Here is a 24,047-nt window from a genome sequence, read left to right on the forward strand (position 1 = left end):
GTTCCCAAAATAAAGAGTTCCATCTGTATGTAGCCTAAACTCAGTTCGTAGCCCTTTCTCCATGTCCTTCTTAAACTGACATAAATGAATATCACTTTGTTGGGCCTCTTTTATCTGTTCGATCAATGCTAGTTGTACCATTAAATTTGCTAACACATTCTTAACATCAGTACAAGTCACTTCAATTTGTAAATCTTCAAGATCCCTTAGAATTTATTGCTGAAAGGATAGCAGAGTCATCACATTCGCTGAAGACTTCCTACTAAGTGCATCTGCCACCACATTGGCTTTCCAGGATGATATTTAATATTTAGATCATAATCTTTTAATAGTTCAAGCCACCTTCTTTGCCGCATGTTCAGCTCTTTTTGAGTAAATAAGTATTTCAAGCTTTTATGATCAGTAAAGATTTCACATGATTCTCCATATAAATAGTGTCGCCAAATTTTTAAAGCAAAAATAATAGCTGCTAACTCCAAATCATGTGTCGGATAATTCTGCTCATAGGCTTTTAGTTGTCGAGAAGCATAGGCTATGACCTTATCGTTCTGCATCAACACACAACCTAATCCCTTCTTGGAAGCATCACTATAAATGACAAATCCTCCCTTATTAGATGGTAAAGTAAGAACTGGGGCAGATATCAATCGTTGCTTCAGATCTTGAAAACTCTGCTCACATTCACTGCTCCATTCAAATTTTATTCGTTTCTGAGTTAAGTGAGTTAGAGGAATTGCAATTTGAGAAAATCCCTCGACGAATCTTCTATAATAACCAGCCAAGCCTAAGAAGCTCCTAACTTCCGTCACATTAGTCGGACGAGGCCAATTCACCATGGCTTCTATCTTCTTTGGATCGACTGAGATTCCTTCCTTAGATATTACATGGCCGAGGAAGACAACACTATCCAACCAGAACTCACACTTGTTAAGCTTGGCGAAGAGCTTCTCTTTTCTCAAGGTCTGAAACACGATCCTCAAATGTCTCTCATGTTCCTCTATATTTTTAGAATAAACTAAGATATCATCAATAAAAACAACAACGAATTGATCCAGATACGGCTTGAAAATCCTGTTCATCATATCCATAAAAGCAGCCGGTGCATTGGTTAGTCCAAAAGGCATTACTAAAAATTCATAATGGCCATACCTGGTTCTAAATGCAGTCTTAGGTACATCTTCATCTCTAATTCTTAGTTGATGATAGCCTGATCGTAAGTCAATTTTGGAGAAAACTTGAGTACCCTGAAGTTGATCAAATAAGTCATCTATTCGAGGAAGAGGATATTTATTCTTTATGGTTACCTTGTTCAACTCCCGATAGTCAATGCATAAACGCATGCTCCTATCTTTCTTTTTCACAAATAACACAGGAGCTCTCCAAGGTGATGTACTTGGTCGGACAAACTTTTTATTCAAAAGTTCTTGCAGTTGATCCTTTAATTCTCGTAATTCTACGGGAGCCATCCGATAAGGAGGTTTTGAAATAGATCCGATTCCTGGGGTGATATCAATTTTAAATTCAACCTCACGCTCTGGGGGCAGTCCGGATAGTTCATCTGAAAAAATATCAGAAAATTTCTTGACAATTGGGATATCATCCAACTTTATCTTTTCCTTCTTGACGTCTACTACATGGGCCAAAAATGCTTTGCATCCTTTCCTCAAAGCTTTTCTTGCATTCATGATTGAGATAATACCCAAAGATTGTTTGGGTTCCGTATTATGAACTTCGCCTTGAAAGAAGAATTGCGGTTCATCTGAAATTTGAAATACCATTTTTTTTTCAAAACAATCAATATGTGCATGGTACGAAGATAACCAGTTCATCCCAAAAATAACGTCAAAATCATACATATTTAGCTGAATCAAATCTGCTGCTAATTCTTTTTCTTCTATTTGGATTATGCAATTCTTAAAAATAATGTTAGCAACAACAATATTTTTAAAAGGTGTGCTAACATATAATGGTTCATTTAGTTTTCCAGGCACACAATTCAAAGAAGTAGCAAACTTGAGAGATATAAAAGAGTGAGAAGAGCCGGAATCGAATAACACACGAGCATGAATAGAATTGACTGGGATAATACCTATCACCACTTGATCATTTGCATTGGCCTCCTGCTGGTTTAAAGTAAACACTCATGCATTTCCTTTCTGTTTTTGATCAATTGGTTTGTTAGGTCTAGAGTCATCTCTTTTCTTATTTGGGCAATCACGAGCCATATATCCTTTCTCACCACATAAGAAGCATGCTCCTATCCTCTTGAGACAAGGTCCATTGTGATTTTTTCCACAATAGGAGCAGGATGAAGATTCTTTCTTCTTATCAGAGTTATTATTTTTGAAATTTTTCTGCTGATCCTTTAGATTTCTTGCTGATCTCGGTCTCTTCTTATCTCCTCTTTCTAGATCTACTCTTTTTAATTCAGACTCCACTTTCAAAGCTCGCTCCAGTACGTCCTTGTAGTTATTGAAAATATGAGAAGACAGACGGGATTGAATTCTATATCTTAGACCTTATTCGAATCTGTTAGCTTTACTCTTTTCAAACTCCATAAGCTGGGGGCAGAAGCGGCCTAGCTCATTAAATTTGTTAGCATATTCTAACACCATCATATCATCCTTTTGCTTTAAGGCTAGAAACTCATTTTCTTTTACCAATCTCATTGTCCTCGGGAAGTACTGATCATAAAATATCTCTTTGAATTCTTCCCAAGTGAGTTGATCATCATTATTCCCATAGGCAGCTTTTATTGCAGTCCACCAAAACTCGGCATTTTCTTTTAACATAGGAATGGCTAATCGGACCTTCACATTCTCAGGGTATTGCAGGGCATCAAACATCTTTTCCATCTCTCGAATCCATATCTCTGCAGCCATAGGATCAGATCCACCCTCAAATAGAGGTGGGTTGAGCCTTCTAAATCTCTCATAGTATGACTCCATAGATAATGTCGGTCGAGGAGCAGTTTGTGCTTGCTGCTGGATAAGCTGAGCCACCACTTGACAGATACCAGCAATATCCGCCTGAGTGGCCGGTGAGTCAGGATCTCGCTCAACTGGTTGATTGGCAGCTCCCCGCGACGTCAATCTTGTTCCTCTTGCTCCTCTTGTCCTAGCAGCCATATTTGCCAAGGTCTCTCCCTCTCTATCGCTCATCGCTTCCTATTCAAATGCGAACATTATTACATTATTTTATAACAGAGTTGCAGTACAGTTAATAATTTAAGTCAGAGTCTAACTATGCGTAACCTAACTACCCACTGTTAGGTTTTAAGTTCTACCCTTGATTAAACCTATCACTCTGATATCATAAAATGTCACGCCTCAAATCCAGGACATAACACGGCCATGCTACCGAGGGATGGACCCACGATAACACGAAGCCAAAATTCATCTTCTTAAATATAATAACAGGTGTATCATAAATAAATGTAATAATGAAGTTCAATTCAAATATTTAATTAAACCAAAACTTGTTCAGAGCATCTAAATCCAAAGATGAAATAATCCAAGTCTTAAAATTCATAATGACTACAATCCATAAACATAAACTGAATTTCTAGTGCAAAATTTTTAAGCTTGCTTTGCTGATCCCCAAGCCTGGATTCTCTTTCCATCAGTCCTAGCCTTATTTCTCTGTACATGAAGAAGAAAACAAAAAGAATATGAGCTACACCAGCTCAGTAAGTAGACTCCGCTTCTTTATCGGATCAAGCATAAGTTTTCTATGATAATGCATCATTTAGCAAATAATAATTATTGTAAAAATAAATATTTCATAGAGTATATAATAAAACAAGTTATAAGCTCATCATGCATGCATAAATCATGTATATTTCACAATTATAAATCGTAAATTATTTTTATCATGTATTCATGTCATGTTTCAAAACATTACTCACAGATATTCATGCTAAGGTCACTATTATACCCGTGACAGGGCCATATTTCTTAATCGACAGATTTTTTAATTCATGTGCCAACTTTATACCCGCTGGCAGGGCCATGTTTCGTATGGATGCTAGCTCCGGATGTCGACCTTCCCGAAGAAATTCATTCATAGCCATCTGAGAACCTTTGAAATCATTATATCTTTTTCTTAAAGCATACATATACATAGATGAAAAAATAATGAAATTCATACTTCATAATCATGCTATTTTCATAAGACATATTCATGAAATTAATGCTCACAATAAAACATGCTTTTTTCATATCACATATGTCGATCCTTATTTTATGAAAAATTATGATTTCATCAATAGCAATTCTTTGCATAAAAACATAATCATTTAAAAATAAATAAGGAGCATAAGATCTACTTACCTCGATCGTCCTGGACCTTTTAATCTTCCTTAAAAGAATCGGATAGTCCTATTTAAAATATTAAATCATCAATAAATTTTAGTTCATATATTTAATAAAATTACATAATATAAGGAAATGACCGATTTGATGATCAGTCCAATAAATCTCTCCCTTCGACTCTAGACTGATTTAAGGTCATAGGTCCCTAGGAGTGGAGAAGATGGCCTAATAAGAGATCCATAGGGCTTCTTAGAGAGAGAAAATTTTTAGAGAGAGAAAGTCCAATTCTAGAGAGAGAAAGACTTTAGAGAGGGATGAGAGAAATTTTCTCTCATGTGTATTATTTATTATTATTATTATTATTATTATTATTATTTTATTTTCTTTTCTTTTTTTTTCCTTTTTTTTCTTTTTCCTTTTCTTTTCTTTTTTTTTTCCCGTGGCCTTCTTTGGCCGAAACAGGGGACCTAGAGGTCCCCGTACGTTAGACCGACCGTTCATGGCCGTACCTTGCCCGGCGGTGGCTGGCGGCAAAGGACGACTCTCCCGAGTTTGGAGAGGCCAGAGTCGGCGGTCGGCGTGACCGTCGGCGCCTTAAAAACCAGAAAAAGGGAGAGGCCGAACAGAGCTTCCCTTTTCCGACGAAATCCGACGACTCCTGTCGCCGGCAGTCATGCCCACTGGCACGGGAAAGAAGGGAGAGAAGGGAGGAAGAGGAGGAAGGACTTACCACAGCCTCCGATGACCCCCACCGGCGTAAAATCGTGGCGAGCACGAGTTGAGGGGCCGCGGCTTCAATCGGGAAAATCGGAGAAGAACTCCGGCGATCGTCGGTGACTGTTGTGTCTTCTCTTAGAGGAGAGGAGAGGGGTTCTTATAGAGCTTGTCCTAGGGTCTTTTAATGGCCCTAGGACTCCGATTCCTGATCGGAACCGGAGAAGGAGAAGACTCCGATCGGGAGTCTTCTTCCCTGTTTTTTTTTTTTTTTTTTTTTTTCCTAAGTGGGCTTAGTGGGCTTTTGGCCCATCGGGCCGGGTTATCACAGCTTCCATGTTGATTATGAGGTGCACTTTTTTCTTCATGCTCACCTCAGTTGCTAGGTGACCTTTACACGCACATCCTTTGATTTCTCTATTGAGTATTGACCAATGTCTCAGTTCGTTCTATTCATGTGTAGTCACCTTATTGGAACTCTATGCCACAATCATGCTGGTTGGGGACGATCATCCTATTTATAGTGATACATTATAGTTTTGAGTTCCAATTTCACTGTATTCGTACCTGTTGCGGCCAATCGCCTCGTCGTCCGATCGCCGGGGAGCGTGCACCTGTAAAAGGAAGTCCGCACTGACCGGAGGCGGCTCCGGCGGGGACCCTCCGACGGTCAAGTCAGAGAGGTGACTGGGCAACAGTGAAATGCAGACAGAGAGCTCTGAGAAAGAGGGGGAGAGAGAGGGAGGAGCGAGCCTGCATTTTTGGGAGAGACGGAGCGGATCGACCCCTTGCACTGTTGCCTTCCCCGGTATATATAGTGGAGCACGGTATGGCGCCATCATTAATGGCGCGGACAAGTGAGGAACTGTCAACTCACTGTGGACTGTCAGAGCCGCCGTAAAAACGTCATGTCGCCGTGTGGCCGTCCAATCACCAGGGTTGACCCGACTCTCGGCGGGACCATGTCCCTAGGTAACTGCGCCGCATGTCCGTGTCAGAGCTGACAACGTCTGGTGGCTGTACGGCGGTTGGAGGAGTCGACCGACCCTAGGTCGGTGGCCAGCTGAGTGGTGTCGGGCCCCTCCATTGGTCGGCGAGCATCATGTTGCGAGAGTCGGCCATCAGACTTCCTGGCCGGAGTCGGCCAGTCGGTCGGTCGGAGTCGGCCAGTCGGGGTCGGCCAGTCGGTCGGTCGGCCGTCGGGGTCGGCCAGTCGGTCGGTCGGCCGTCGGAGTCGGCCAGTCGGGGTCGGCCATCAGACTTCCTGGCCGGAGTCGGCCAGTCGGAGTCGGCCGTCGGGGTCGGCCAGTCGGAGTCGTCCGTCGGGGTCGGCCCCTTCGACCGTAAGTCGGTCGGTGGGTATTCCCCAACAGTTGCCCCCCTCCACTCCTGAGCCCGATGTCGTGTTGGCTCGCGTGAACACGTGGGCGACGGCTTCGGACGAAAGGAGTGGTGTTCCATCTTTTCTTGCCCCGACTCTGGCGATCACATCAGCGAACGATCCAATATCGGTCGTCCCGACTGTAGGTCGAGCATGCACGTCGGATCGGAGGTCGGCCAACCTTCGAACGTTGCTCGTCGACACGATCATTCTGCAGAATCTGATAGTCGAGTAGCATCCGACGTATTCGGATAGGATAACGATGGCAAGTCGAATATCCATTGTCCAGCCCTTGGTCGGACGTATGCGTCGAGATGTATGATAAACGGTGGCAAGCCGAATATCCTTCGATCGGTCGTGACCAGATCGGTATGTCGCGAATGCGACTGTGGTCATCTTGGCGTTTTGCCCTTCTTAGTCGAAGCCAAGTCGGCAAGTTAGCCAGCCGCATTAGTCGAAGCCCTTTGCCTTCAGAGGTGGGGGCCGTCGATTTCGGCGATCGATGATCGAGCCGTTGATTCGGCGATCGACGATCGGCCATGTTGGTCGGAGCCTTTTGCCTTCAGAGGCCGAGGCCGTCGATTTCGACGATCGATGATCCAGCCGTTGATTCGGCGATCGACGATCGACCGTGTTGGTCGGAGCCTTTTGCCTTCAGAGGCCGAGGCCGTCGATTTCGGCGATCGATGATCGAGCCGTTGATTCGGCGATCGACGATCGGCCATGTTGGTCGGAGCCTTTTGCCTTCAGAGGCCGAGGCCGTCGATTTCGGCGATCGATGATCCAGCCGTTGATTCGGCGATCGACGATCGACCGTGTTGGTCGAAGCCTTTTGCCTTCAGAGGCCGAGGCCGTCGATTCGGCGATCAGTGATCGAGCCGTTGATTCGGCGATCAACGATCCAGCCGTTGATTCGGCGATCGACGATCGGCCGTGTTGGTCGGAGCCTTTTGCCTTCAGAGGCCGAGGCCGTCGGTTTCGGCGATCGATGATCCAGCCGTTGATTCGGCGATCGACGATCGGCCGTGTTGGTCGGAGCCTTTTGCCTTCAGAGGCCGAGGCCGTCGTAGATTCTCCGCTCCTTCGATCTCTATCAGGATCTGCGCACGAGGAGCGGGGAGAGGGGCGTAGGAGTCATACCTGCGATGCGTCGGTCTCGGACTCCATCGTCAGGGTGACTTTTGGATTCGTCGGGGTGGCGAGACCCGACTATCGGTCGGGAGCCTGCTTGGTTCGGCGGGTTCCCGACCTTTCCTCCGCTTCTCCTTCGGGCCTCTGGGTTCGGCCAAACGTCGGTCGGATGCCCCTTCATCCGCGCGCATATACTTATATGCGCTCTCCAGCAGTTCGGCGTATGTTCGGGGGAGGATTTTGTCCAGGGAGTAGGTGAATCGGGATGCCCTCAGCCCCCGCTTCATGGCTGAGATTGCCATGTCTTCGTTGAGGTCCCGGATCTCGAGCGTGGCCGCGTTGAATCGCGCCACGAAGTGTCAGAGCGTCTCGTTTTCTCCCTGCTTGAGGGAGAAAAGGCCGTCCGACGCTCGCAGCGGCTTTTGGCTAGTACTGAAATGGGCCACGAACGAGTGCTCGAGCTGTCCGAAGGAGTGGATACTTCCCGATCGGAGGCCGGAGTACCAGGCCCTGGCAGCCTTGCGGAGTGTGGCGGGGAAGCCGATGCAAAAAAGAGCGTCGGTTGCCCCATGGATCGTCATGAGAGCTTTGTAGCTTTCCAGATGGTCGATTGGGTCGGTGGAGCCGTCGTAAGACTCCACGTGCGGCATCTTGAACCGACTGGGGATCGGTTCGTCGAGGATGAGTCGGGAGAGAGGTTGGGCGGTCTGGAAGTCGACGTCGTTTGAAGACTTCTGACCGTCCATCTGCAACTGAGCGAGTCGGCGGTCGATTTCCTCGAACCGGCGCTCGTAGTCGTCCGCTCGTCGATGCTGGGAGACCCCAGGAGTGGAGTCTCCGGAAGATTCTGAGAGAGAGGCCGACGGCGTGCGCGGCCGTTTCTCCTTCCTTACCCGTTCCAACGGGGAAGGGGAGGGCCGCTGGGACCGTCGGTCGTCGCGCCATGGTCGTCCCTCTTCTTCTCCGTGGGAGCGCTTTTGGGGGCGCTCGCATGGAGGCGACAGGGATCGGCGCGGTCGTCGGCGGCTGCTCCTGGAAGGCATAGGTCGGGCCGCCGGTTGCTGCTGGAGGCTTTTGACTGCGTCGGTCAGTACGGTCATCTGCCGTACGATGGCCGCAATCTGCGCCTCCGTGGTCACCGCGGGGCGCGGAGAGCTAGGCTCCGCCGCCGGTGGGGGCGGGGAGGCATCTTCCCGGCGGGAAGAGCGCCTGGCCGAACCAGTGACTCTCGATCGTTGAGCTCTTATCTTTGTCATGCTGTCCCCCTACCTGGCGCGCCAATCTGTTGCGGCCAATCGCCTCGTCGTCCGATCGCCGGGGAGCGTGCACCTGCAAAAGGAAGTCCGCACTGACCGGAGGCGGCTCCGGCGGGGACCCTCCGACGGTCAAGTCAGAGAGGTGACTGGGCAACAGTGAAATGCAGACAGAGAGCTCTGAGAAAGAGGGGGAGAGAGAGGGAGGAGCGAGCCTGCATTTTTGGGAGAGACGGAGCGGATCGACCCCTTGCACTGTTGCCTTCCCCGGTATATATAGTGGAGCACGGTATAGCGCCATCATTAATGGCGCGGACAAGTGAGGAACTGTCAACTCACTGTGGACTGTCAGAGCCGCCGTAAAAACGTCATGTCGCCGTGTGGCCGTCCAATCACCAGGGTTGACCCGACTCTCGGCGGGACCATGTCCCTAGGTAACTGCGCCGCATGTCCGTGTCAGAGCTGACAACGTCTGGCGGCTGTACGGCGGTTGGAGGAGTCGACCGACCCTAGGTCGGTGGCCAGCTGAGTGGTGTCGGGCCCCTCCATTGGTCGGCGAGCATCATGTTGCGAGAGTCGGCCATCAAACTTCCTGGCCGGAGTCGGCCAGTCGGTCGGTCGGAGTCGGCCAGTCGGGGTCGGCCAGTCGGTCGGTCGGCCGTCGGGGTCGGCCAGTCGGTCGGTCGGCCGTCGGAGTCGGCCAGTCGGGGTCGGCCATCAGACTTCCTGGCCGGAGTCGGCCAGTCGGAGTCGGCCGTCGGGGTCGGCCAATCGGAGTCGTCCGTCGGGGTCGGCCCCTTCGACCGTAAGTCGGTCGGTGGGTATTCCCCAACAGTACCTAACCAGTACAGCCCGTACAAAGCACTGATATAAGACCTCTATTGGTGCCAACACTTGATATAGGGGGCATATCAGTTTTTGTCTCTAGAAATACAGTACAGTATGTTCAATATGCATCAGTATGGTGAATGATACCTTTTGGTAAATGATTTGGCAAATGAACCATGAAAGAATAATTTATCATATTATGGAACAACAATGACTACTGTTTGTTATGGATCAGTGTAGTGAATGATACCATTTGATAAATGATTTGGCAAATGAACCATGAAAGAATAATTTATCATATTATGGAACAACAATTAGTGTGCTTTCAACATAGAACTGTAGTCCCTTAGTTAAATGCCACATTTAGCAACCCATAGGCTCATAGCTGTATAATGGCCCACCAATTAAGTAGAAAAATATATATTATGCATCATTACATGCATATAAGACTTGCATATCAGTTTATTTTGTTTTCGTCTTAGTATTCTTTAGTGCCATTTTAGGTAAGATGCTTTAAAGACTAAGCTATATGAATTTTCTTACTAGACTTTTGGTTTTCTAGCAATGTTTCCAAAATTAAAACTTATGCGTTTTAAATATTTGTGAATTATCAGTATGTAAAAGCTGGATTTTTGACCTAACCCCAAAAATTTAGAGAATTCAACTTTTTTTGTTCTTAAAATATTTGATTTTTTGAGTCTTTCCATCAGTCCTTTGCTAGAATTCCTAATCTCTACTCATTCCCACCTTTACTAGAATTCCTAAATTGTGAAAAATGAAGAAAAGGGATCAAAAAGCTTCCTTATTGGTAATGGTGGTCCGGTATAGGTTATGGCCCATCCTGCCCTGATCCAGAATTTTCTGGGTAGTAGGGCCCAATTCATTCAAATCAAACTGTATGGCTTTTGACCTGTAGGCTGCTAGTTGGCCAAAACTCAAGTTTTTGACAAAATACAACAAGGTTAGATTTTGCCTTTACTTCTACCTCGTCATTCTATTGCTTTACTGTATCTACTTTACTGAACAGGCTTTGCATCTTTTGATAATGGTTCATATTACCTGACTGTTAGGTTCTACCAAACACAATTCTATACCTATGACTTGATATCAATTCAAGGGGAATTGTAATGATGTTCATGCCATGTACGTTACTTTAAGAAAGATGGTTTGACCAAATGTTCTTATTGTTCTCTCATTTTTAACACTTTGTTACATCTTGCGTATGTGAAGGTGAGGACAGAGACTAGCCCAGAGGATGTGGGCGGCATGCATGCAGCTGCTGGAATTCTGACAGCAAGAGGTGGCATGACTTCTCATGCAGCTGTTGTAGCACGCGGATGGGGAAGATCTTGTGTATCTGGCTGCTCTGATATCCGTGTAAATGATGCAGACAAGGTAACTTAATTTTTTATGAGGACATCTATTGGTGAGTGTTTTCTTTCATATAAAGAAACAATACAGGACTCTAGTCGTTACAGTGGCCTCAAAAGCAGTTTCCAGGGGATGCAAATTTTAATGCATGTTAGTAACTGACTATTTTTAGGTACCTATGTAGGCTCAATATTATTTGTAATCACAATGAACATTTATTATAATTATTTTTATTTGAGAATCAATGGTCAGTTCAATTAATATAGTTTTCATACAATTCTTGAGAATTGTTATATGAGAATATAAGAGAAAGTATATCCTACATCTCTGTCATATAATAGTTCCTTACCGTCGAATCTTTGCCATCTAGGTCTTTGTTGTTGGAGACATTGTGATTCAGGAAGGTGACTGGCTATCATTAAATGGATCAACTGGAGAAGTAATCATGGGAAAACAACCACTTTCTCCACCAGCTCTTAGTGGTGACTTGGAAACCTTCATGCCTTGGGTTGATGAAATAAAGCAACTTAAGGTACAGATTCCCTGCAAAAACTTGTCAGTACTAATTATGGACACTACTGAGAATCGGAAACAACATTTACCTTATGCATCAGAAAGGAAAGCTTTGTTGCAAGTTCTTTTTTTTCCCCATTTTCTGTCAACTGTCAAGATTGGTTCTAGTTATAAATGGACTTGCTTGTCCATGGGGTTGCCCACTTCAAGGAAGTGAAGGCTCCATGTGTGATAGATCGGGCAACATTTATTCATGTCTCCTCTATGCACCAAGTCATTTTTTTTTAATGAATTCTTATGGGACACAATCATCTTGCTAGGTGATGGCAAATGCAGACACACCTGCAGATGCATTGACAGCTAGAAATAATGGTGCACAGGGCATCGGACTCTGTAGGACAGAGCACATGGTAAGTTGAACATTCTCTTTTACTTCTTACATTTAGACTGTCATGGAAAATCCTTGGATTCAATGAAACTAGTCTCATATTGAGGCAAAGAAAATGCTTTGACCATTCTGTTAACCATATGGGCCTCTTAGGCAATTTTGAGGCAGTTCATTGTTCCCCATGAAAATGGCATTATTTATGGGTCCACTAGTGCATTGATAGGATAAAGCTAATAGAATATGTTCATGGCATTTTCGACTTTCCTATAATATAATATTTAAATTAACAGCAGAGCACTAATTGCTTCTAGTTTTTAAATTTTGTGAAGCTATGGTTATAAACTTTCTTTAATACATGCATAATGTCACAGTTCTTTGCCTCGGATGAAAGGATAAAGGCTATGAGACAGATGATAATGGCAGGAAATCTTGAACAGAGGCAAAGAGCATTAGATCTCCTCTTACCTTACCAGAAATCTGACTTTGAAGGCATATTTCATGCTATGGATGGTGAGATGATGTATCCTCAGACAAACAATAAATCACACAATAATGCCTTAAAATTGCATCTTTTAGTGTTTTTTCACATATGATGCGTAAAATCATTGCCAAGCTCATTTGGTATCTTTTGATTTGATGGGAATGAAGAAAACATTGGTTTATCATTGTCTGGATTAACAAGTATTGATATTTCTCTGTGATTGTGACCGATCAAATGTGCAGTTCTCATCTCGAGTTTGTAAAGGATCCCACTATTCATGTGCATAGATAAAATCCCAGCTGCTGATAATCACATCAGTGAAGCTCATGAGACAGATGGTGGTTCAGATTATCCATCATCTTCCCCAGTTTTTTGCTTCCCTTCTTCCTTTTATGGGGTTATAATCTTATTTTATTCACACACATTCATGTTATGTGATCAACACTAGCCCATTGATTAGTTGATTTGTAGTTCCAGTCAAATCATTTACATCGTTACTTGTAAACTCTTAAATTTCAGGACTTCCAGTGACTATCAGATTATTAGATCCTCCACTCCATGAGTTTCTGCCAGACGGTCACATTGAGGACATTGTGGATCAACTGTCTGCAGACACTGGCGTGACAAAAGAGGAAGTCCTTGCAAGAGTTGAAAAGCTCTCTGAAGTAAATCCCATGCTTGGTTTCCGTGGCTGCAGGTTTGTTCGTTGCCCACTTTATAAAATGGTACAATTTATGCATTATTACTGCTTATGATCTTGCTGTGAGTCTCTTTTGCTTTCATTTGGTTGCATGTCTCATCGATTGTTTAGTTTTTGCCATATCATTACATGGATTTTCCTGATTCTTCTTCATAAGTTTCTCCTCATATATGCTTATAATTCATTTATATTTCACGCGAGGCTGTTCATGTCTCAGGTGATATCTTTTTAACTTATCTGGTCCTAGCACCATATAACTAGTATCTGCGCACTTGTATTGTTTGAATGATTAGATGTGAGTTTATGTCTGCAGTGTTTTAGTTATTTTATACAGGAAAAACTGTTTACCCTTAAATATATTTTATACTACATTCTCAACATACTCTTGTGCTATTAGGCTTGGTATATCAAACCCAGAATTAACTGAAATGCAAGCCTGCGCTATCTTTGAAGCTGCCATCTCCATGAGCAATCAGGGTGTCAAAGTTCTTCCAGAGATAATGGTACCTCTAGTTGGAACACCTCAGGCAAGCTTCCTTTTCTCTTTTCCTGTCATTTAGGATGTCCTTTTAATAAAGTAATTGTATATTTCCATCTGGTCAGTCACTATAATTCAGTTTCCACTTTTTTATAAGCTGGCATACCATACAATTCATAATCACAAAAAAAAAAAAAAAGAAAAAAAAAAAAGGAGGAGAGGACCATGCTATCATATCCTTTTCAAAAATAATCTGAATTTTCTGGAGTGCTGAGTCTTCTATGTTCAAGGAAATAATAACCGTCAAAATTAGAAACTGATTGTCTCTTTTTAGTTATATGACACAAACACTTATTTCTATGACATGCCTCCATTCTGCAAAACTCAGGTATTTTATTTTTCTACTTTTTGTCAGATATAAGATGGTGTATTCTAGGACACTGCATGGGGTTTCTATGCAATTGTGTTGTGTTATATGCAAGCCACGTTTTTGCAAGTTTCAACTATTAAAATTGTTGATTGGCAGGAATTAGGACATCAAGTGAGTCTGATACGAAAAGTTGCGGATAAAGTCTTCTCTGACAACGGCACCTTGATAAACTACAAGGTGGGGACTATGATTGAAGTTCCTAGGGCTGCACTTGTTGCAGATGAGGTCAGTTGTGGATTAACTGTCCGTTTTCAAGGCTAATCTGTTTTTGAGTCTAATCTGTATAACTTACAATACGGATGTAGTTAGTCAAAGACTAGCTTTCATTAAACCCTTATTAAGTGGTATCCATGAACTATAGATTCCTCTTGCTGAAATAAAATCCTTTTCAGACCACGTATAATGTCTTATCTTTTTCTAATTTGTCGTTGGCAGATTGCAGAGCAGGCAGAGTTCTTTTCTTTTGGAACAAATGATCTTACTCAAATGACATTCGGTTACAGTAGAGATGATGCCGGCAAGTTTCTGCCTATCTATATATCCAAGGGTATCCTCCAAAATGATCCCTTCGAGGTAAGAGTACTGCATTACTCCTTATAAAGTACATATGCATAGGCTTCATAAAATTCACATGGCTCTCTATGTCTAGATAATTAGATTAAACTACCTTAATGTATTGGATAACATGGCTTCTGTGGAGACCAATAAAAATGTAGGAGGCACTAAGCTATTGAAAACTGGCACTTCAACTTTCCTAAAATTCCCTAATTTTCTCTTGTTGCAATATAGTTGCAAGATGATCTGAAATTTTTTGGTATATTTTATAATTTATAAGGTGTAGTTATATGGGGATATTACTTTTTTCTTATTGAGAATGTGATGTCCTAAATTCGGGATATAACACAGCCATATTATCAAGGGGTACAGCCCATAATAATACGAAGTCAACAATCATAATCTTGAATAAAATAAAAAGTTCAAATCTATTATCCATCACATAATTAAATAAAAGTTAATTCAGAACATCTAAATCCATATTTAAATACCCAAACCTATAACCTTAAAATTTAGAAATTCACCAACTACAAATTTATAGTTAATTAAAGAACTAAAATTCTGCTACAAAATCATCAACCTTGTTAGCACGAACTCCAAGCATGGACCATTCTTCACTTCTAGTGATCCTATTGATCTGAAACAAGAAGGAAAAAAAATAAAGAGAGATGTGAGCTACGTAGCTCAATAAGTAAAATTTACACTAACTGATCCAGTATAAATTTTTCTATAAACAATGAATCATCTAAAGAAAATAATAAATATTACGAAAGTAAAGCATTTCATAGTATTATATGATAAAACAAGTCATAAAACCAATCATTCATACATAAATCATCAATATTTCATAGACATGGTTCTAAGTTTATATTGCAAATAAATTCATAAATCATTCTTTATCATTTAGTCACAACATAATTCAAAGCATTGCTCACAGATACTCATGCTAAAGTCACTTTATACCCATGATAGAGCTTATGTTCTAATCGATAAAATATCATGATTTATAGTTTGTATGCCAGCTTTATACCACCTCGCAGGGCCTATGTTCATATGGAACTAGTTTTGAATATTGATCTTCCCCAATTCTAATGGTCATATATAGCATTCTGAGAGCCTTAAAAATATTTTTCCTCTTCTTAAAAATATAGCCATATAAATAGGTGGAGAAGTACTTAATGGCATAGTAAGAATTGTGCTTCATAAACATACTATTTTCATTAAAATTATTCATAGAATCACTTTTCATAGCAAGGCATGATTTTCATAATATATATGCTGATCCTGAATTTTAAGAAAACATGATACCATCAATGACAAACCATATACATGTCAAACATATGATAATTTAAAAATTAATAAGAAGTATAAGATCTACTTACCTCTTCTACGTTGAGCATTCAAGATTCACTAGGCAAATTGGCTAAACCTATTTAAAACATTAAAAACAAAATAATTCCTATTCGATGACTTTAATAGTATTAAAATAATGAGAAAAGAGGATGGTTAGTTGGGTGACAGTATGCAACGGCTTCAGGTGTATCAGGTTTAAACAATTTGATCAATGAATCATGAGTAAGGACTTGTTTAAAGCCAAGCTTGTTTGACGAGGATTATTGATAGTGGGTCTCAGAGCCACTCAATAGGGCTGGGGTGATTGGTTTGGCAAGCTACCTGAGCACCACGATGGTTAAGGGCCTCTTTGCTAGGATCAACTTGGGTATATAGGAAAGAGAGAGAGGACTCTAAAATGGGACCCATGGATCTTTTTAAAGAGAGAAAGAGGGAGAAGAGAGAGAAAGAAGAGAGAAATGGGAGAGAGGAGGGAGTCTTTGCCTCTCCTAGAAGAGGAAGGGGAGATTGGGATCACAGGAGACGATGCCAGGGGGCATGGTCAATGATCAGAGGCAATTGATAGCTAGTGGTGGTGATTGTCCAATGAGAAATCAAAGAAAGAGGGTCAGAAAAGCAAGAGAAGAGAGTTTTCTTTTCTTTTACATTTTTGTTTGTGGGTTATTCACCGGCAGCCATGGCTTCGCCAAGGAGGGTTGTAAGGAGCCCAAAAAACTTGGCCAAGGGTTTGGTGTCCAAAGGCCATGATGCCAATGATCAGAAAAGTAGAATGAAGGGCTAGAAAAATAGGGGAAGTGGTATAGGAGGCTTTCTTGGCCAATTGCTAGCCTATTATTGGTGGAATCCGATCGGCAATTGCACAGTGGAAAAGGAAAAGGTTGAAGGAGAATTAGGGCTTACCTTGGGCTCCAGCAACATCTGGAGCCTAATATCTAGTGAATGCAATGAAAGAAAATAATGAACCCAAAGAGTAAAAATAGGGAGAAAGAGGGAGAAAGAGAGAGAATAAGGGGCTACCCTAACGGCGAAGGGTTAGGGAGGAGAGTGGGAGTTAATTTATAGAGAAAACCTAGATTTCCTGCGGCCTTAGATCTCCGACTCCCAGTTGGACTCATGAAAGAAGGAAAGAAGACTCCCTATCATGCCCCGAACCCGTCACCTAGGTCGACCATGTGACACGACTACATGAACCCTAGGGTAAGCCTTAGAGATCATGTAAGGCCTATGAAATGACTCTATCTCTTGAACTCCATGGTCAAACCCATCCAATGCTATGCATCTTATGACTCTAAAAGGAAAAAAAGCATTGGGTGTGTGAGTTTTGTAGTTCAATAAGAATCCCATCACACTTATATCAATATAATAAAATAATTCAAAAACAATGAGTGAATAGTATCAAAGAAAAAATATAAATCATAAAATCTTGTTTTAGACATCCAATATAACTCAACAATTTTTTTTGATGGAGAATATAACTCAACAGTTATATAAATATATCACAAATCCATCACAAATATCATAAGTGGGTTCATATGACTGATCATTTATATTTCATTAATATGTTTCAAATCAATAGTTGTCTTTCAATTTTCGAGTAACCACAATCATGCTTTGGTCCGCGACTGGCAAACTATAAACCACACGTCAGCTCGTAGTGATAAACCAAGATATCCACGCTTTAATCCGTGGTGGCAAAGCAAGATATCCATGCTTCGGTTTGTAGTGGCAAACTAGAATATTTGTGTTTCCATCCATCATGGCAAATGAAAATATCTGTGCTTTGGCCAAAGTGGCAAATCAAGATGTCATGATTCAGCCCATGACTGGTAATCTAAGGTATCATGATTCAGCCCATGATCTGTAACCACATCATGTCTAGTCCAAATCCTCTTACATAATCAATAGACCATTCAATAATTTATATTATATTTCTTGCTTAATTTCAAAACATCAAATATCATATTCTCAACAACCAAAATAATCAACGTATGATATATATATAATAAAAGAAACTTCATATATTCAATATGAAGTTGGGAATCATTATGCATAGTATAAAAATATACATACAGGTGATTATATAAAGGGATCCTTATCTCTATCAATTCTAGACTCAAGTATAGCGGTTGGTTAACTCTCTTACTTGCGAACTTGGAAACAAGATGTTTCGCTCAATACCTTCTTATGCAGACAGTTGTACCTCATATAATCATGATCAAATCTAAAAATTATAGATGATTAGGGATGGTGAAAAATTACGATAAACGACCATAACGCAATAAATCCAAGATCCTTTATAGGGTCAATTGGTCAATTTAAGTTTATCGAGACATCTGGAGAGAGAGAGAGAGAGAGAAACAATATAAAGAGAGCAACTTAAGAGAAATAAAATGGAGAGAGAAACTAAAGAAAACAAGCAAAGAAAGGGAAGAGAGAAAGAGGGAAGAGGGAGCAACTCTCTCTCCTCTCTCTCTCTTTTCTTTCTTTGCTTCTCTTTCTCTTATTTTCTTCTTACTTCTTCGTTCAAACAAAGTAATAGGAGATAGGGCTATAGGCCGGCAACCCCTATGGTAGTGACCTTAGATGGAAACTATCCTCCAATAACTTAGTCCGGCCCTTAGCAACCAAAGTATGGCCACGTCTGGTGACAGCGGTCGGTTTGATAGAAGAAAAAGAAAAAAAGAAATAGGGGAGGCTGAGTCCACCACAAAATCCGATGGCCAATTGCTCAATCTGACCGCCAATGATGATATTGAGGTTAACAAAAATAAAAAGAGGACACTCTAGAGATTATTACCTCATCTCTGGCAAGAAATTAGTAGTAATTTGCCAAGAGACGCTTGACAGAATCCAAGAAAAATCGGATGGGCCCACCAATGATTGATCAGGATTTTGAGCGAGATGTTCTCAAGGGAAAGGGGCGAGGGCCTTTTATAGGCAAGGGCTTTCATCGAAGTCCAACAGTCCTAGGACTCTTTTTCACCATTAGACTCGGAGAAGAAGACTCCCAATGGGAGTCTTCCTCCCCTAATCGCTTATGCTAATGCACACTAGACAGCTCAATTGGCCAGTCCAAGCTAGACCAAGCCAAAATATAATGGATCTTTCCACTCCCGATAGGAGTCTTCCACCTGTCATACATGGTCACATGTGGCTCAGTTGAGCCGGGGCATAGATGTCATGCACGAGCCACATGCGGCTTAGCTGACCCGGGTCAGAGATGAGTTCTATTACAGAGAATAAATATTCTTCATGTTGGAGCAACTTTCTCAAGTTGTGGACGTCAGGAAATAGCAAGGATCAAGTCGTGAAGGTTCTTGAAAGCCAGCAACCAAGCAAAACAAAAATAGCCTTCAGGATTTCAGCAGCCTTGTAAATCCTGTCGGTAGAATTTTTTTTTGCGATTTGAATCCCTTCTTCACCAAATCTGAAATCCACCTTTTGAGACCTGAAAGTACTCTTAATGAAGCCTCCAAAAAATAAAAGATGAGACTTGGAACTCCTCTTGGGCGGCCAAGAGGGGGTGCACAAGGGGGCGTTCATAAGGGGGGTGCTAGTTTCTAGCACCTCTTTTCTTTCTTTTTTGGGTTGGCGGCCAAGAAATCATAAGGTTTCTTGCTGCTAGGATATAGAAAAGACCAGAGAGAAAAAGGAATGAAGAGAGAGAAAGGTTAGGGAGAAAATAATTTTGTATTCCTTCGATTCATCGAGTCCAAATACAATGTATGTTTATATACAGGGTCAATATGACCCAACCTAAAAGCTCTCCTGACTAACTCAATATAAGATTGTGCTCATTCAAGCCCATGTACACCCATGACTTGACCCAATCTCATAATCTTGGACTCAATCCTAGTCCAAATATAAGTTAGCCCCTCAAGACCCAAAATCTCTGGACCTCAAGATCCGAAAGGCTGACAGTTTTTCATCCTAGGGTCCAAACTAGCCCTAAAAACTCCATGACTACCTCATAAACTTTGGACCTTGGCCTTAACTTTGGTCCCTTGAGCCTTGGGAGCATCGCATGAGGCCCAACAGTCTCCACCTTGGTGCCCCAAAGCCTCAACCAACTCCGTCCTGTCCATCAAGTACATCAGTATCACATATTTTCGAAAGTTGTCCTGTGGAAGTACCTTCGTCAATGCATCCACTGGATTCTCCTTGGTGTGGACCTTCACCAGCTTCACCTCACCTTCTTCCACAAGCTCTCTGATCCGATGATACCTGATATCGATGTGCTTCGTCCTCGCATGGTAGACAGTTCTGTGCAAGTAATAGTGCACTCTGACTGTCACAGTGCATCCTGACGGTCTCCTGTGCAAGGCCCATCTCCAACGCCAAGCCCTTCAACCATAGGACCTCCTTTGCTGCCTCCATAACACCAAAATACTCTGCCTCAGTGGTGGATAAGACCGTGATGGGCTGCAAGCATGATCTTTATGAAATGAGACCTCCAAACAGGCTAAATACAAAATTTATCGTCGACCATCAGGTGTCCACGTCTCTATCAAAATCTGCATCCACGAACCCTCCTATCTACCCCTGAGCCTCCTTGGATGTGTTGGAGAGTCCCTCAGCACTTTCTCACTGTCTGTAGCAAATACTGACTCCAACAGTACCCGTCAAGTACCTGAAGATCTCCTTCAGTGCTCATTAGTGCTCTTTGTCGGCTGTGCCATGAACCTGCTGACCTGGCTCACTGCATAGGCGATATCCGGCCTACAACACACCATGGCGTATATAAGGCTTCCTACACTGGAGGCATATGGCACTCTTTCCATCTTCTGAGCCTCCACCTCAATCTATGGCGATATCGTTTTCGAGAGTCTAAAGTGCCTGACGAGTGGCAGCTCCGTTGGTTTCGCTTCCTTCATCCTAAACCTCTCCAAGACCTTCTTGATATAATCTTTCAGAGATAAATGCAGCACCCTCTTGGATCGATCTCTGAAGATTTTCATGCTTAAGATCTTCTTCGCAGGCCCTAAATCTTTCATCTCAAATTCTCGAGACAAAACTGCCTTCAGTTCCTGTACAACTTTCCTACTCTTGCATGCTATAAGCATGTCATCCACATACAAGAGTAGAAACACCCTAGATCCATCCTCCAAAGATTTAATATAAACACAAGAGTCATACTCGCACCTGAAAAGTTCGATGATCCTCACATAAGAATAAAACTGCTTGTACCATTGCCTCGACGACTGCTTCAGTCCATACAGCGATTTCTGCAATAAACAGACTTTCCCTTCTGCTCTTGGCTCTCAGAACCCAAGTGGCTGCTCCATGTAGATGCTCTCCTCCAGATGCCCATGGAAGAATACCGTCTTGATATCCATCTGCTCCAGCTTAAAGTCTTGAGCTGTTATGATGCTCAGCAGCACCCTGATGGAAGTATGCCTGACAATGGGAGAGAAAACCTCACTGAAGTCGATACCTTCCTTCTGGGAGTATCCCTTGGTCACTAGCTTTGCCTCGTACCTGATACCTCCTTGCTCTGAAAGCCCTTTCTTGCATTGGTAAACTCACTTACAACCAATGGATTTCTTTCCTTGTGGCAACTGCACCAATCGCCACATCTCATTTTTATGGAGAGACTGCATCTCCTCGGACATTGCTTGGACCCATCTTTCTCTGTCCTGGCTCTCCATAGCCTCCTCGTAGGTGTAGGGGTCTCCATTCGCTATCACTAGGGCATATGACACCATCTCTTTGAAACCATATCATTCTGGTTGCCTGACGTTCTTTATGGGCTTATGCAGTGCAACTCCGATATCCATCCTAGGTCCAGTTTGCTCCTACTGGACCTCCTGGCCTCTTTCATTCATTCGAGCTCTCTCCACCTCTGGAGACATCTTTGGGGAGTGCTCCACCTGAATACCAAGTCCTCTCGATGCACTTGCAAGTGGCAAAGCAGAATAGGATGTTAGTTGTCCAGCGCTGTCTTGCTGAACCTCTTGCTGCTCCTGCTACTCCTCCATGCCATCTCATCTTTGAAGAACTAAATTTTCATCAAAGATGACATCCCTACTGATGACAACCTTCTTCTCCAAGAGATCCCACAGCCGGTATCTCTTAACTCACGGATATCCCAAGAACACCATCTTTCATGATCTAGCATCCAATTTGCTCCGCTCACCAGTACTGATGTGCACAAATGCCGTGCACCCAAACATCCTTAAATAGCTCAGCCCAATCTTTCTTCCAGACCATTGCTCCTCTAGAATACCACCATCTAACTTAGTATGAGATGATAGATTCACCAAATAATAGGCTACATCCATTGTATCAACCCAGAACAACTTAGGAAGCCCTGCCTGCAGCCTCATGCACTGTGCCTTTTCCATAAGGGTTTTGTTCATCCTCTCGGCCACCCCATTTTGCTGAGGAGTCTCTCTCACTGAGAAGTGCCTTTTGATGCCACACTCACAAAAAATCTGAAACTCCTTGCTGGTGTACTCTCCGCCATTATCAGACCGCAGACACTTCAAGCTCCGATCTGTCTCCTTCTCTACCTCAACTTTCCACATTTTGAATTTGGTGAAGACTTCTGATTTCTCCTTCATGAAGTAGACCGATACTTTCCTCGAGAAATCATCTATGAAGGTCAAGAAGTATCTCATCCTGTTTCTGGCTGAAATCGAGGCTGGTCTCCACACATCAGTGTGAACTAGTTCCAGTGGGGCTGCACTGCAGGCTGAACTGCTGGCAAACTGTACTCTCCTCTGCTTTTCTATCTGGCATGGCTCACATACCTCTGACATACCTCCATCCAGATATGGAATCAGACCATGTTTGCTCAGCTCCTTCATCCCATGATCTCCCATGTGGCCTAGACGGTAGTGCCACAACCGATGAGTCTCCTGCTAGTCCTGCGTTGCTACTGCTGCATCAGATTTCCTAATCACCACAGATCCTTCCATTTTGTAGAGGTTGTTCTCCATCCTCCTATCTCTCATCACTATCATAGCTCCATTTGAGATGTTCAACACCCCATTTCTGGCACGACTGCTGAAGCTGTAGCTGCTCTACTCCAGATAATCAAGTGATACGAGATTCTTCTTCAGATCAGGGATGTACTTCACATTAGTGAGCATCCGCACCATCCCATCAAACATCCTCACCCGAACACTCCCAATACCAGCAACTCGACACGGGTGATCATTTCCAAGTGTCACGCTCCCTTCATCCATCTTGGTGTATGTAGCAAACCAAGATCAGTTTGGAGTATAGTGATGTGAACAGGATGAATCCGGGGTCCATATATCTATGTTTTGCCTGTGACCATCTGATACTACTAAGAGATCATCCTCCACCTCACTATCAGCCACCGTACTCAGCACATCAGATCCTCCCTTTCTCCCTTTTTGTTCTTCCACTGCGGACAATCTCGTTTGAAGTGCCTGATCTCGTTGTACTTGTAGCACCTAGCTTCCTTTCTACTCCTGCTCTTTCGAGACTTTGACCGTCCTCTTAACTTGCCTCTTTCCCTTCCTCTTGCTGGTCTCTCCCCCATGGCCAAGCCCTCCTAGGGAGCACCTTCCTTGGTCAACTTCTCCCGCTGCTCATTGGACCGCAGCACCGAGACCATGTCTTCATACTCCAGGATCTCCTTGCCGTAGTGCAGCATCGTCACCAATGGATCATAGGAAGGGGGCAGCGAGCATAGCAGTAGCAGCGACTTATCTTTCTCCTCCATCTTCACCCCGATATTCAGCAACTCATTGCACACCTGATCAAATTTCTGCATGTGACCCAAGACATCTCCACCTTCCTGCATCCGAAGGCTGTACAGTCTCTTCTTCAACATCAGTTTGTTGCACATATTTTTTTCATATACATGGTGTGCAACTTCGACCACAAACCTTTTGGGGTCCTCTCCTCTAACACCGAATAGAGCACCACATCCGCCAAATATCCTCTAATCACAGAACAAGCCTTCTTCTCCAGGGACATCCACTGACCATCCGTCATCCCTTCAGACTTCTCTTCCAATGCCTGATCCAGATCTGCTTGAACTAAAAGATCTTCTACCTGAACTTTTCACATGAAAATTTTTTTTTCCATCAAACTTCTCAAAATCAACCTTCATGTTGCTTCCCATGACTGGATCCAAATCAAAAATACAACAAAACTCCAAGGGATTTGAGAAATATCTTGA

The 24,047-nt window shown here is 43.0% G+C and overlaps 2 protein-coding genes across 2 annotated transcripts in view; one reads left to right on the forward strand and one right to left on the reverse strand.

Moving 5' to 3' along the window:
- Window positions 1-24,047, forward strand: part of LOC105038100 (pyruvate, phosphate dikinase, chloroplastic) — a 58,832-nt gene that overhangs the window by 15,536 nt on the left and 19,249 nt on the right. The window contains exons 9-16 of the mRNA XM_010913788.4: window positions 10,851-11,015; window positions 11,362-11,523; window positions 11,825-11,914; window positions 12,264-12,402; window positions 12,893-13,070; window positions 13,471-13,600; window positions 14,078-14,206; window positions 14,417-14,554. Of these exons, the coding sequence (XP_010912090.1) occupies window positions 10,851-11,015; window positions 11,362-11,523; window positions 11,825-11,914; window positions 12,264-12,402; window positions 12,893-13,070; window positions 13,471-13,600; window positions 14,078-14,206; window positions 14,417-14,554 (1,131 nt within the window). The remainder of the gene's footprint in view (window positions 1-10,850; window positions 11,016-11,361; window positions 11,524-11,824; window positions 11,915-12,263; window positions 12,403-12,892; window positions 13,071-13,470; window positions 13,601-14,077; window positions 14,207-14,416; window positions 14,555-24,047) is intronic.
- On the reverse strand, window positions 2,520-3,161 carry LOC140854734 (uncharacterized). The gene has a single exon (XM_073250783.1). The coding sequence runs from the start codon at window positions 3,159-3,161 to the stop codon at window positions 2,520-2,522; it is 642 nt and encodes a 213-aa protein (XP_073106884.1).

Source organism: Elaeis guineensis, chromosome 1 (assembly GCF_000442705.2).
Source record: "Elaeis guineensis isolate ETL-2024a chromosome 1, EG11, whole genome shotgun sequence".
Lineage (NCBI taxonomy): Eukaryota > Viridiplantae > Streptophyta > Magnoliopsida > Arecales > Arecaceae > Elaeis > Elaeis guineensis.